The 14977-nt window shown below is 40.9% G+C and overlaps 2 protein-coding genes across 9 annotated transcripts in view; one reads left to right on the top strand and one right to left on the bottom strand.

Annotated features, from left to right (window-relative positions):
* Window positions 1-2707: 2707 nt before the first annotated feature.
* LOC119596400 (U4/U6 small nuclear ribonucleoprotein Prp4-like) lies at window positions 2708-10463 on the top strand. The gene is made up of 3 exons (XM_037945629.1): window positions 2708-2777; window positions 7844-8230; window positions 9111-10463. The coding sequence occupies exons 2-3, from the start codon at window positions 7958-7960 to the stop codon at window positions 10362-10364; spliced, it is 1527 nt and encodes a 508-aa protein (XP_037801557.1). The 5' UTR covers window positions 2708-2777; window positions 7844-7957; the 3' UTR covers window positions 10365-10463.
* Window positions 10464-13636: 3173 nt separating this feature from the next.
* The window catches only part of LOC119596398 (transmembrane protein 267-like), a 5305-nt gene continuing 3964 nt past the window's right edge, over window positions 13637-14977 (bottom strand). For 4 of the 8 annotated variants that reach the window (XM_037945622.1, XM_037945624.1, XM_037945626.1 and 1 more), the window contains 2 exons: window positions 14383-14641; window positions 13640-14227 (listed from right to left, as the gene is read on the bottom strand). In XM_037945622.1, coding sequence (XP_037801550.1) covers window positions 13874-14227; window positions 14383-14641 — 613 coding nt within the window. In that variant the 3' untranslated portion in view covers window positions 13640-13873. Of the gene's footprint in view, window positions 14228-14382; window positions 14642-14977 lie in introns of all 8 variants that reach the window. The other 4 variants (XM_037945628.1, XM_037945627.1, XM_037945625.1 and 1 more) reach the window with 3 other exon arrangements.

Genomic DNA, 14977 nt, shown 5'->3' with positions numbered 1-14977 from the left:
CAGGATGGCACTGATGTAAAAGATGAAGGGGAGTTTGATGATCCCACAGGATGGCACCAATGTAATTAAGTTGGAGTATGATCCCAATGGGTGCCACTACTGTAATAGTTAGTGGGGGACGTATGATCCCATGTCTGGCACCATGTAAAGACGGGGACGTGTAATCCCGAGCGCGATGCCACTAGTGTAAGAGATGTGTGGGACGTGTGGTGACGCGAGACAGACGTGGTCCCCACAGGGTGGTACTCTTATTCTCTGGTGCTCATGTCTTTGTAGGTGTGTAGAGTTAAAAGTTGTCGCTGTTCACAACTTTATTTCTGCGGAGTATGGTAGCATGACGGGGCAAGCAGGGAGACCTGCCCTGGCGGCAGAATCGTCCCGACCTAGCCCCTTGCTTGCAACGACGGTCTGTCTAACTGCTCCGAACTTTCTATGAACAAATATCGTTTTGCAACAATATAATGAAAAATGAAAGAATTTGAATGAACAAAAATTCTGATACATATGTCACATGTGTGGTTCCGTGGTGAAGGCACCAGGTAACCTTATATCCATTTGTGGAAAAGTAGAGTTATGGTGTTTCAACTAAAAGGTTCATGATAAGGAGACACATTGCTTAGATTCACAAAACATAAAAGCAAGTTCGAATATCGATATGATATCGATAAACATATTTTAGTGATTCAGGATAAGCATTTTCTAACGAACATTTTGAGTTAAAACACACATATTTATATACACACAGACATGAGAATAACGTCCATGGGAATTGTTTACAAGCATAAGGTGGGATTAGCGTGTTCTAGAGGTCATTTATCATGTCACGGCTGTAACCTGTTTTGGGGTCGGCTGAGGACAGTGGATTTAGTTATTAAGATAAGATACACATGGCTTTTCTGGTATGTGAGGCATAAAGTTCACGTATCCATTTCACTACACTCTCTCTCTCTCTCTCTCTCTCTCTCTCTTCCTCTCTCTCTCTCTCTCTCTCTCTCTCTCGTTCTTCTCTCTCTCTCATCTTTCTCTCTCTCTCTCTCTCTCTCATCCTCTCTCTCTCTAACTCTCGCTCGTCTCTCTCGTCTCGCCTCTCTCTCTCCTCTCTCTCTCTCTCTCATCTTCCTCTCGTCTACTCTCTCTTCTTCTCTCTCTCTCCTCTCTTCTCTCGTCCTCTCTCTTCCTCTCTCTCCTCTTCTCTCTCTCTCTCTCCGTCTTGATCCTCTCTCTCGTCGTCTCCCATTCTGTCTCTCCTCGATCTCTCTAATCTCTCTACTATCCTCTCTCTCTCTCTTCGTCTCTCTTCTCTTCTCTCTCTCTCGTCTCTCCTTCGCTCTTCTCTCTCTCTCTCTCTCCCCTTCTTCTCTCATCTCCTTCTCGTCCCCTTCTCTCTCTCTTCTCGCTCTCTCTCTCTCTCCTCCCTTCTCCTCTCCTCTCTCTTCTCGTCTCTCTTCTCTCTCTCTCCCTCTCTCTCCTCCTCCTCTCGTCCCCCTCTCTCTCACTCTCTCTCCTCGCCCTCTCCATCTCGTCCCATCTCTCTCCAATCTCCATCTCTCCTCATCTTCTCCTCTCCCTCTCTCCTCCTCTCGTCTCTCTGCTCTCCTCCCCCTCTCCGTCCTCCTCTCTCGCTCTCCTCTTCTCTTCCTCTCTCAGTCTCTCTCTCTCTTTTTTTTCTTTTTTCTCGTTCTCCTCTCTCATCTCTCTAACTCATCTCGCTCGTCCCCTTCTCTTCTCTCAATCCCTCTCTCTGATCTCTCTTCTCTATCTCTCTGTCTCTCTTCTCTCCTCTCTCTCTCTCTCTCTCTCTCTCTCTCATCTCCTCTCTCTCTCTCTCCCTCTCCTCTCTCTCTCCTCTCTTCCTCGTCTCCTCTCTCTCTCTCTCTCCTCTCCTCCTGCATCTCTCAACGTCTCTCTCTCTCTCTCTATCTCTCTCTCTCTCTTCTCTCTCATCTCATGCTCTCTCTCTCTCTCTCTCTCTCTCTCTCTTCATCTCTATCTCATCTCTCTCTTCTCATCTCTTCTCTCTCTCTCTCTCTCTTCTCTCTCTCTCTCTTCCCTAACTAACCTCTCATCTCTCTCTCGATCATCTCTCTCCCATCTCTCTCTCTCTTCTCGCTCTCCCTCTCCTCCCCTTCTCTCTCCGCCTCTCTCCTCTCTCTTCTCTCGGTCTCTTCTCCCCTTCTCTTCGTCTCTCTCCTCTCTGCTCTCTCTCTCATCTCTCTCTCTCTCTTACTCTCCTCTTCCTCTCTCTTCTCCTCTCCCTTTCTCTCTCTCTCTCTATCTCTCTCTCTCCTCCCTCGTCTCTCTCTCTCTCTCTCTCTCTCTCTCGTTCTCTCTCTCTTCTCTCTCTCTCTCTCTCTTCATCTGGCTCTCGTCTCTCTACGTCTCCTCTCTCCTCCTCATTCTCTCTCTCTTCTCTCTCTCTCTTCACCCATCTCTCTCTCTCCCCTTCTCTCTCTCTCTCTTCTCTTCTCTCTCTCTCTCTCCTCTCTCTCTCTCTCTCCTGCTCTCTCTCCCCTTCTCTCTCCCCCTCTCCCTTCCTCTCTCTCTCCTCCTCTCTCTCTCCTCTCTCTCTCTCTCTCTCTCTCTCTCTCTCTCTCTCTCTCTCTCTCTCTCTCTTCCTCTCTCTTTCCCTCGAGGCCTCCATAGCCCTTTGAATTTCGCGGGCCCATCGGAGCTTCGTCCGCCCGCCGACAGATGGCGTGAGCGGCGCCAACGTTTCAAAACAAGTTGTTTACTTTCGGCGGCGAAGGAAGTCAGCTGCACCGAGTGGGCTGAAGTTCGTAAGTTTGACTCAATAACACGTGATGCAGGGATGGGAAAGGAACAGTGTGCTTCTGTTTGAGTTATTTGAGACTCCTCCTTTCTGGAAACAAGGTGTTGTCGGGTTAAATATTTGTGATATTGAGTTTTCTTCTTGGGTTTGCGACTTGCATTCGCCGGGAGCGCGTCGGGTGCGGATGAGATTACTTCAGTTTCAGATAGAATTAGCACGAGATTTCGCCGCCGAGGGAAGGAGATTGCACGAGAGAAAGGGGGAAGTGGGGGACCCAGGAGAGACAGACCAAAAGGGCGTCAGAAAGCAAGTTGGCGGAAGAGAGCAGGAGGAGTATTTCTGATAGGATTCCCGCTGCGATAATCAAGGAGCCAAAGCAGGGTAGAGTTGCAGTTTCGCAGCTGCATGGCGTGAGGGAAACTTTGCCTGTAGTGGAGAGAACAACAGGAAGTAAGACACTTTTCATGTATGGTGTTTTTGGTTAACCCAATGCCAACGGTGAGTTTACTTTATTAATTGTTTTTACAGTATTTGTTAAAGAGAGTGATGCTCCCTCCAGAGACTAAGTTCCAAAATCTGAATTTTTACAACTTTCCTCTGCACAACGATCTTAGGGCATGCGTGGGGAACCGGGGTTTGGATGGCACTGGATGTCAGTAGGAACCTGCAGAACTTGAAGAAAGTGATATATGAAACATTAAAAAGTCAATTTTTCGAAGCAAACAAGCAAAAATAAATAAATAAAATCGGCTAATGAAGCTCTACAAACATCCCAGCCATCTTTGAAAGGGGTAATTTACCGAAAATGACAACCGGTCTTCCCTGACAATATTTATCTGATGATTTCAGTTGCATTCTCCAGCGGACAATCTTGATGTGATTTGATAAGTCCCGATAGCAGGGGAGGGCATGAAGTAGATCAGGGAAATTGTAGGGTAAAACAGGTTGAAATAAGAAGAAAAGAGAACAGAAATGTGTAAAACAAGCTCAAAAAACATTTAAAATTGGACAATGAAACTCTACAGATATCGCCACCATCTTTCAAACTCTGCGCACCGACGCGCAAACTCGAAAAACTACGGAAACCAAACCCATCATTCGATAAAAATCTACGGGATTTCACATAATCCCATGGTAATCATACAATGCGTCCTTACCAATAAACCAACCTAACCTTAATCCTGTGGGATTTATACACTACGATCTATATATTCCTTAGCCAGGGGGCTCTGCCCCCTGGACCCCCAGAGGTACTATATGTACCTAGCCAGGGGGCTACACCCCCTGGACCCCCAGGGTAAAACCCACATACCTTTATATCGCGAAACACCAAACGTTTCTTCGCTTCCATCTATGGTCATAATTGCTTGGTTTCTAATCACTTTTTTCAGCATTTGCGGCACTGGATGGGTTCAAATATCAGGCTGTGATAGAAACGAAAGTCTATTTGTCCAGTATATCCACGAAAAGGATTTTAAAATGACCCGGAATCAACGCAGCACTTGAAATAAGACATTGCTCACCAGCGTTTCTCGACGTAATGGCGCTGCTGGCTGTCAAATCTCCCGGTGTCAATACGCACATGTGCACAAGGTTATTGTACAGAATAGCATAAATACTTACCAAAACACGTAAATGAAGAACAATAAAAGGAAAAGAACACATTACATGCATGAATTCGAGAAAACAGACACTGATAATGACAAAATATTCGTTCTCACAGCGTGTAGCAATACAAGGACTACTTGGTAATGAGTTCCGCGTCACATTTGTTTTGATTTTCGCGAAGTAAACATGGAAGGGACTTAGAAAATGAAGGGGCGATCTTCACTCTTGTCTCTCCTATATCCCTTATTTTCAATTTGCACATGTTTTGCCATAGATGAAAAGTGTCTTAGTTTTCATCAAAGTAACCACTCTATACACTTATTTTACTGTACTCCTGGTTGACATGCATGGTAAATTTTCCTTTGAAAGTCTACAGATAGATGGGCCAATTTTTTAAAATCTCTAGGGAAATAAAACCCATCATTAGTAAAAATCTACGGGATTTAACCCATAACTGACAGGTAGCATTCAAAGAGGCCGGGGCCTCGCTGCCGGGGGCTTATATTGTCGCCCTAGCATGCGCGACCACTTATGCAAAATACCAGCATCCCATGCTGTTTCTTCGTAATACTACGAAGATATGTTGTATTTTCAGTTTTCATTATTTTTTTAAGTCTCTACTTGCCAAACTTCCTGATAAATCAAGACTGAAGGGTATTTTTGTTGCTATATAGTCTCCATAGTTGATCATTATTCGGTCTATAGTCCGAATAAAATAAGCAGTGTGCAGCATCATGGAGTTGAAATCGTCAGTTTGTTGCATTTTTTTTTTTTTTTGTTGTTGTTGCATGGTAAAAATGAGAAAGTGTTAAAACCGACTTAATCACACTTTCACTGGCAAAAAAATAATCTTTTGCCGTGATTGTAACAAAAAAAAACTCATGGCATGTCCATACATACTCTATGGCATGTGCGTACGTGTCCCCGGCAGATGGTCCCGCCATGCCATGGCATGTGCATACATGCCACCCGTCGGCAATGGGTTAACATAGTCCAGATCCCCCATGGTAATCATACAATGCATCCTAAACAGTAAACCAACCTAACCTTAACCCAGTGGGAGTTATATACTACGATCTATATATTCCTTAGCCAGGGGGCTCTGCCCCCTGGACCCCCATGGCTTTAAGAAAATACAATCTATATATTCCCTAGACAGGAGTCTCTACCCCATGGACCCCTAGGGTAAAACCACATGCCTTTATATAGTGAAATACCAAACTTTTCTTTGCTTCCGCTTATAGTCAGAATTCCTTAGTTTCTAATCACTTTTTTTGACATATGGGGCACTTGATGGGCTGAGATAGATACTAATGTCTATTTGTTCAGTATATCCACTATTTGGCTTTAAAAATGACCCGGAATCAATGTAACATACTTAAAATAAAACATTTCTTACTGATGTCTCCCAACAAATGGCGTCACACGGCCTGTCAAATCTCTTGGTGGCCAAACGTGCATAAGGTTATTGTACAGAATTGTGTAAATAATGACCAAAACACGTAAAATAAGTATAATAAAAGTAAAGGAATTCGTTAAATATGAGCCAATTACGAGTACTTCCTGTCTCGGCCATTTACCCTTTTCCTTGATTTACAAAAATATTTTACATTATCTTACTTTGCTGTTACTAATGTTAATAAAAATAACACCATCAATATTCATAGCATTAGTAAAAAATACATTTTTCCTGCCAGTTCAAGGAAAAGTGAAATCAGGTAAGGTCATAAGGTCTACTAATTGACTCCTTTGTGGCTAAGCACTAGCAAAACCATCTATGTGCAGAGACATTTCACACAAAAAATAATAGAAAATGAACACAGCATTTTCCCAGTGGCATTGAGTTAAATTTCTTGGGAAGTTGGTGATGATAAAGTTGTGGAACACATAAAACTTTGGTTTTTTTTTGTTTCACCGCCATCCATCCTGCAGTTGTTATTCCTTCTTTCAGTTATCAATACTGAAGTATTTGTGAAGCTCATGTTATTTTCCATCTCAAACCATAGAAATGAAAATATTGGTAATGTTATGAAGTAACCTTACCCTTCTGAGATTAAGTTCCTATTACTCCAGCCATTCCTGGGAAATCCACAAACCTCGCCACTAGTGCCACTAGTGCCATGCAGATGATAATCATGTGTCATATCATAACAGGCTTGTTGTCAAGCAATAAAATCTCAAAGAGGTCTATATGATATCACACCACCTGTACTATTATTAAAGCTACTATATTTAAACTATATATAAAGTGCATTCCATCAGTACCAAATTTAACATTTTAGCTTTACTATTGATCTCTTATATTTCCAGGTACAGGATACACAGTATATGGAATCAGTACATTAATTTTTAGACATTTTTCTCATGTGAAATAGTTGTTGCATATTGAAAAGAAAAAAAGGTGGGTAATCTATGAAATAAAGACAGTTAAAAGCTGGACCATTTCAAAAGTGTACATGCAGATTGTAAACCTGGCCATTTACTATCAAATAAGGAGCCAGTCCAAGCTCTTATTTTGCTAGAACCTACTATTTTTCTGCTAAACCTTGGAACAGATCCCAAAGCAGTTGCACAATGCATCTTTCATGGGGTTCTGATAACTTTTTAAACTTACAGTTCACTGTGTCATAGAAGAAAAGTTTCTTAGAATACATCAGTGTGCTTATGCTGTTCACTAACTGCTTTATGTATTTTCAGTGTAATTATATGTAGTAGTACTTTTTTCTTATTGTCATTATGGCAAAAATCAGCAAAAATCAAGTAAAAAAAAAAATTGTATGAATATGAATTTTAATAGTTAACTAGCACAGTAAGCTCTGTTGTGCAAACTGTTTACTTTAGGAACAGGAAGGGGCAAGTCAACTGAACTTAAGTCCTTTCTTTCTCTTCTCTCTCATTCTGTTTTTTTTATAATTAAAAGTTTTTTTTTTATCTTCACTTCATTAAAGTAGCTTATATGAATCATATGTAGTCAAGGAGAGTACAGTCAAAATTAGTGTGATATTTTTGGTATCTTTGGCTATGTTGCAAGTAGAATAGAACTATTGTAAACATGTATTTGTGTTTGGTAATGTGGATGTGGTCTTGTATTCTTGTATGATTTTGCGTAAATTTGTATATGTACACTTGTTTTGTGGATTTCATATGTTGAAATACCAGGCCCTGTGTAAATTGTTTGTAATCAATCCAGCAGACTTAGTGTTAATATATTCTATTTGATTAATATTAATTTGTGTATAGGGCACATATATTTAAACTCAAGTTTGTTTAATGTTAAGATATTCTTTATGAGCATGCATTTCATATTTGATCAGTAAAGTTGGACAGTAAGTTGAGCCAAAACTCTCTTGCCTTCCAAACCCTAATCAGATGGATCCTCAAAGCAGTAAAACTATAAAGGTTTAGATAGCTGATTATGTTGCTGTCATTATTGGTTAGTATATTTATGTCTGTTTTTCTTTTCAGGTTGGTTTTGTAAATCACCCCTCAAAGCATGTGTTGAAGCTCATCCATACCTCATCTTGAGCAGTCAGATCATACTGCAAAAAAAGGACCTGAGTACAAATCCTCTCCTGCACAATGTCTGAGGGTGAGAACTCCCCAGTGCCCCTGGGGAGTGGAGGGGCACCAGGGGAGAGGAGGTGGTATGGGTCCCTGGAGGCCACCATGGGGGGCAGTGAGTCTCCGGCCGACTCGCCAGGAAGCCCAGCTGCAGCCACCAACATCCACACAAGCAATGAGTACATGGAACTCGATGAGCCAGAAATCTTGGACGAAAAGAAGGCTTTACTGGAAGAATTTGAGAGGAAGAGACGTGCACGCATGATTCATGTCACAACAGATGACAGTGAGGTTCGTGCCCTGAAGTTGCCCTTGCCGTTCTTGGGTTTCTCATTACATGTGAAGTGATGCCTTTCTTCTTCTTTTTCTGTTGAATTTTACGTATGCATTTAAGAATTCATTCTGTCATTGATAATAGAAGTGTTGATGCAGATTCTCAAATCAGAGATAGAGACAAAGAAATTGTAATGGAGGCTTAGTTTCCAAGGTATATGACTAATTAACTTTCGCACTTCAAATAATTGAAGTGGAAACTGGCAAAAGGTCTCAGAGCAAAGTTAAATGAAAATTGATTATTTTCCTTTATGTTGAAGATAAGGAAATTAAAGCATTATCGTGAAATTTAAATACTTTTGTGAAAGGAAAGTCAAAATTACTCCACATTTGTGATTTAGCTTGTAAATCATTAGCATTTCTTTTTGTCATTTAGCTACTTTGTTTTCTGAAACTTAAATAATAGATAAGTAAGTCAGTTTCAGGTTAATCTTGATGAAATTTTCCTTATTCATAATCATTGAAACATTACCTTGGATGAATATTGAATGATGTATAGTAGATTTTCAGTTCACTCTGAAACCTTATTGTTTGCCCATTGCCCAAGGGCTTCTCTTATATATATTAGGAAATCACACTAAACCTCTGGAAGTTGATCATAATAAATTATCTTTATTTTTCATCTAAGATGTTTTGGTTCTTCTTGTCTGTCTGACTGCTGAATGGAGTGATAAATTGTAATGTTCTTTAAAGTTTACAATTTTTTTTTAGGTTATCACATATGTATACTTTTTGTCATTGGTCAAAATTATTATATTCTTCTCTATACGGTAAAAGACATTTAATAAAAATCTTTCTCTACACAAAAACTGATTTAGTAACGTCTTCCAAACTACAGGTGAAGCAGCAGCTGCGGCAGTTGGGAGAGCCAATCTGCCTGTTTGGGGAGGGACCAGCAGACCGCAGAAACAGGCTCAAGGAGCTTTTGTCTCGCCTGGGAGAGGATGCCCTGAAGAAGACAGTGGCAGGGACACAAGATGCGGAGGCACCTGAGCAAGAGCAGCAGCGCCCAGAGGAAACCTGGTACCACGAGGGTCCTCAGTCACTGAAGGAGGCTCGAACGTTTATTCTCGAATATTCCATTCCCAGAGCAAGAGCGAGATTGAAGAAGGAACATTTGGATAACGAGATCCCAGAGGCCACTCGCACAGCCAGGAGACAAGAAGTGCAGAACAAACTGCGGTCTTTCAGTCTTCTTGGAAGTCAAAATGCAGACTCCAGGCCCATCTCTCATTGTAGTTTTAGTCCTAATGGCAAACTCCTTGCAACCTCCTCCTGGAGTGGGCTTTGCAAAATATGGAAGGTTCCAGATTGCCAGGAAGAGCAAAAGATGTCTGGCCACAATTGTTATGTAGATTGCATAGAGTGGCATCCCAGTGCCACTCTCACAATGGAAGCAAATGCACTGAACTTGGTATCAAGTGGTCGTGATGGTACTGTCCAGCTGTGGAATTTGTGTGGAGAGGCTCTTGGGGAACTGCCACGTCTTGAAGCAAGAGTGTCAAGGGTAGTGTTCCACCCAAGTGGGAGGTTTCTTGGTGCGTGCGTTCATGATAACAGCTGGCGTTTGTGGGACCTTGAGATTCAGGAGGAGGTGCTCTTCCAAGAGGGACATTCCAAACCTGTCTTCTGCCTTGACTTCCAGGGGGACGGGTCCCTGGCAGCAACAGGGGGGATGGATGCATTTGGTCGCATCTGGGATCTCAGAAGTGGTAGGTGCGTCATGTTCCTGACTGGACACCAGAATGCTATTTTGGGTATCAATTGGTCTCCTGATGGTTATCATCTTGTTAGTGGAAGCGAGGACAATTCTGCCAGAATTTGGGATGTTAGAGCACGTCGCTGTATTTACAGCATACCAGCACACACAGGGATAGTCACAGGGGCTCGGTACGATAAAATAGGAGGCCAGTATATTGTCACCAGTTCATATGATGGTTCTGTTCGCTTATGGTGCCACGGATCCTTCCAGCCCATGCGTGCACTGGAAGGCCATGGGCAGAAGGTCATGGGGGTAGACATTTCACCATCAGACGGAATCATTGCTACATGTGCCTTTGATCGGACATTTAAATTGTGGGGGCCAGATTAAGAGAGATATGACACAGGAATGTAATTCCTTTTTTTGTACAATGGAATGAATGGACAAATTAAGGTTGAATTATGAAATAAACAAGCTGTCTTGTATGTATTTCACTCTTTCATTTAGCCTGAGATAAATGTGTGCTAATACTGGAAAAAATAATGGCAAGTGTATATCTCCTCTGAGATATATATGCTCATCACCACCTTAGTTTTTCTCAGTGTTACATTAAATGACAGAAATAAAGAAGTGTGAAGTAGATAATATACTTCTTCTTCTTTTTTAGTGTTTCTCACATGTCTAAGGTTTGCATCAGTTTTCTTTTGCCTTAAACTGACTAATCCCTTGCTCATTGATGTTGTGGGGAGACTCAGGAGATGGAGACTGAGGCCCAAAGTAGAGGATCACCCCTACCTTGGACCTCAACCCTCTCCCTTTCCTTTCTTTTTCTTTTTCATCATCCCCTTCTGTCCACTTCCTAAGGTGTGAGAGCCATGCTGAAAGGATGAAAGGCTGGCTTTGTGTCAGTCATGAATGGCCTCCAGGAGCCATGGGCTTGGTATTCCCTTGGTTAATTGCCTACCCTTTACCCCTCATGGGGACCCTGTGGGCATTTCATTTTTTTCCCAACCCCTGCCTCTCCTTTGACCATGGCTCTGACTGATACTAAACCCCTTCCTCAATATCTGTGATCAACTCTATCCATTCCGAATCCTCCACCCAGGTCATTATTCAACCTTCAGAATACACCCCTTCCTCTCTTTCAACAGTTTCCACTCCCATCTTCTACTGCACAGGCTTCTTCATTTTCTGCCCCCACCCCCCCTTATTACTACTTGTCATTCTTATTGTCCTCCTCCCAAAAGTACTACCTCTCTCCATACCACCTCATCTTTCTACTGCTTCCACCTCTACAAACCTTTAGAGTACCCTATTTGACCCAGCCAGGTGGGATCAGTTCTTTCCCCCTACAGCCCTGTGCTCTGACAATATCCTTCTTCCAACAAAGTCTTCAAAAATAGGTAGGCAAAGTTTCATTTTGCAGTCGTTCTGATCACTCACGCCTTGTCTCAGTAACATCCGAGTCCCAAGCTCATGCACTATCTACCCTGACTGACCTCACTGGCAAACCTATTCCTGCCCAACCTCACTCCTCCCTTAATACTTGTACCAGAACTGTTTCCATCTCTGATTGTCCTATCTACAACAAGGACTAGTCAGACTTGCTCACATGCCTCATCAATTCTGATGCAGTGGATGTCCAGTGCTACACTATTCCTCCCAGTGGCCAATGTAAATCCTACACCAATATTGCCAAGATTAGCTTCCATAGATATGACCTCTCCCATGAAGTTTATATTGGTGGAGTGTCCTACCCTGTCCAACAAGTCTAAATCCAGATAATCCAATCTCTACCACTTCCCTGGTGCCTACCCCTCTTCCTTTCCCTCTACTTGTTGCACCAGACAATCTAAACATTCCACTTCATCTTCTACTACACCCTCTCCTACACCCACCTCTTCCTCTGCTCCTCAAACATCTATTCCCTCTTCTCCTCCACGTAAAAAAAACTTTGTTTCTCAGACCTCTCCACCCAGCTCCCCTCCAGAAACTTTTGAAGACATCAAAAAGTTCATAAACATGAGACGAGAATAATTCACTCCCTCATCCACCCTCTAATCCCTGTTTGTATTCACTCTACATTCAAAGCATTTGCCATACCCATCCCCCTCCTCAAGTTCCCCATACATCACTTCTTCCTACTCACACACACACACACACACACACACACACACACACACACACACACACACACACACACACACACACACACACACACACACACACACACACACACACACACACACACACACACACACACAAAATATATATATATATATATATATATATATATATATATATATATATATATATATATATATATATATATATATATACTCCTCTCCGTCATGTGCATCACCATTCCCTCTTCCTTCCTCATTATCCTTACCACCCCCACTTAGATGCTCAAGTAACTCCCTTATGTCTCAACGATGTCCTTCTCAGGACCCCTCCCTTCCTGACATTCTTCCTGATACTTCACCACTTTCCCCTGTTCCCTTATTTCATTCTCTGGATTCTTCTCCTATTTCTACAACTATCACTTCTTACAGTATCACCCTGTGATTGCTTCATGATAGCTTTTTTGCAGTTTCCCCATACAGTGTTACTCACCCTTCCTCGGACATATACTCTCCATTTGATCAGATTGCCTTATATCTCTAACCACATCTCCATTTACAAATCCCCATTGTATTCCATTTGCTCCCCCTCTATACCCTTTTCCCTAACATCCTATCCTACATTTTCTATCACCTTTGACATCTAACACATCATATCCTGATTGTTAATTCATTTCCACCCTTTTTGCCACAATACTTTGCCATAGTGCTATATGACCTTTGATGTCTGGCACATTTACCTCTTTTAACCATCAACCATTTTGCCATAAACCAGAAAGAGGGTTTAATGAGATAATAGTAAATCAATTGTGAATACTCATAAGCAGAAGCAAAATGTAAAAGTAGCCATGAAAGTATTCAATGAATTCTTAAAATAACTAGCCCTAACTGTGCATCTGTCTTTACCTATCTGTCTGGTTGGACATGACTAAGCCACAGTGAGGCTGTATGAGTTCCAAAATGATAAGAGAGAGAGAGAAGGAGGGTGAGTGAGTGTATAAGTGTATAAGTATATGTGTGTGTGGATGTGGATGTGCAGGTTTTGAAAGAGAGAGAGAGACTGAATGTGCTTTGTAATTTGTAAAACAACTGATAATCTATAATAGAAGCTGATTTTTTAGCATTCCCCTTCCTATAACTTCTCTTCTATAAAAATCAGAAATAATGATTATTTAAAAAAAGAGTTTAATGCAAGACTGAATGGGAAAAGCACTAAAGAAAGCTTTGCCATCTTATCCCAGATTTTACAAGTACACTTCAAAATTAAAATTCTCTGCCATGGAAGTAATTTACATATATCAAGGTAAAATTCTTATTTATCAAGACTGTGTAATTATCTACCTATCTCTCTCTCTCTATATATATATAATATATATATATATATATATATATATATATATATATATATATATATATATATATATATATGATTTTTTAATAATGAGGAATGGATAAAGTGATGAAGTTTTGACTACTCTGCAGAAAGGGATTTGCAAGACACTAGCCTTGAAAGCCAGAAAATCTTATGAGGAAAACAGAAATTATGCTAATTTTGGAGTGATTATGTATTTTATTTTCCCTGCATAGCATTTTCAGGTATTTGGTGATATAGGTGCTTGAGTCTTCATTTAAAGAATAAAGAAATAAATATATATATACATAAGATTCATTTATAAAAATAATATTTAATATGTTTATATGTATATATATGTTTACATATGTGTATGTTTAAATATAAATATTTACTAAAATAATTATCCGTTAAGAAATATCAAATCATATAATGTAGGTTTTAGCCACTAAACTAGTATCTGAGACTGGTTGTGAAGCTGTTATCCATGCAGAGAGTTTTGATGCCAACCCTCCCACTGCAAAAGGTAATATTAATGTTATAACAACATACAACCAGTATGGGAGGACTGGAGTTGTGCCGATGGGCTGAAACCACAGCCCACGGCGTATTCCATCTCGTATGTGATGACTCAAAACACAAGCTATAATGATTGTTCCACACTTTAAACACCAGAGTTGCTTAAATATCATGGCTGTAGCATAGAGTAGCAGTACTGTCACAAGGGGTGGCAGTGACAGGTGAAGCACTCCTCTTTCCCAAGGTGCTCTGGGTCCCCCCTGGAGATAGAAACAGAAAGCATTATCTGATGTTTCATTTACAAGTATGCTCTTCTGTATATCTTTTAATAGTATCAATACATGGTTAATAATTACATGTATTTGGAAATTATTTTTGTAAGAACTCTAAAGCTCTTCTTCTCAAGCTAACTTACTTGTATGGACTGTATCAAGTCCTTGAATACATGATCAACATCTATTATACAGGACAGAGCAAATGCCAGACTGATGTTTAACAAACTGTTGACCAAGGATGCAGTGTTCTTTCCATCAAGTAAGGAACGACCGGAAATCAAGCGAGAGACTTGATATGTTAGGTTGAATTCCAAGGCAGGACAGAGCAAGCACATCAGCTGCCAAGAGAAGGCTCCAATGAAACCATGCACTGCTGTATCTGAAGCCCTTAGGAGAGACCTAAAGAGAAAAGAATATATTTCAAAGTTTATCATCATCTGTAAAATCAGAAGTCACATTTACAGTTGAGATATGTATCTGATGGTAAAAAAATATGTTTGACATAATGTGAATATATGCAGTATATCATCATATTCATCACCAGGGTGCATAAATCAGCTTTAGATAAATTGCTATTTACTAATATAAATTCTATATCACAAGATGCACAGAATGGTATAAATGCCTAGATCCTGCAGACTAATGCAGTAATAACTAGGACCAGTATGTCAATTTGTCTTTTCTCCAAGGTGTTTCTCATGGGAAAGCATTGTTTTTTATCCCATGTGCAAGTTT

This window comes from Penaeus monodon, chromosome 37 (assembly GCF_015228065.2).
Source record: "Penaeus monodon isolate SGIC_2016 chromosome 37, NSTDA_Pmon_1, whole genome shotgun sequence".
In the NCBI taxonomy this organism is placed as follows: domain Eukaryota; kingdom Metazoa; phylum Arthropoda; class Malacostraca; order Decapoda; family Penaeidae; genus Penaeus; species Penaeus monodon.
This window is presented reverse-complemented; position numbering and strand designations above follow the sequence as displayed.

Excerpts from the sequence above, each read along its gene's own strand:
- LOC119596400 (XM_037945629.1), top strand. The coding sequence starts at position 7,958 with ATGTCTGAGGGTGAGAACTCCCCAGTGCCCCTGGGGAGTGGAGGGGCA. Across the intron at positions 8,231-9,110 it reads TCACAACAGATGACAGTGAG|GTGAAGCAGCAGCTGCGGCA; the intron begins GTTCGTGCCCTG and ends TCCAAACTACAG.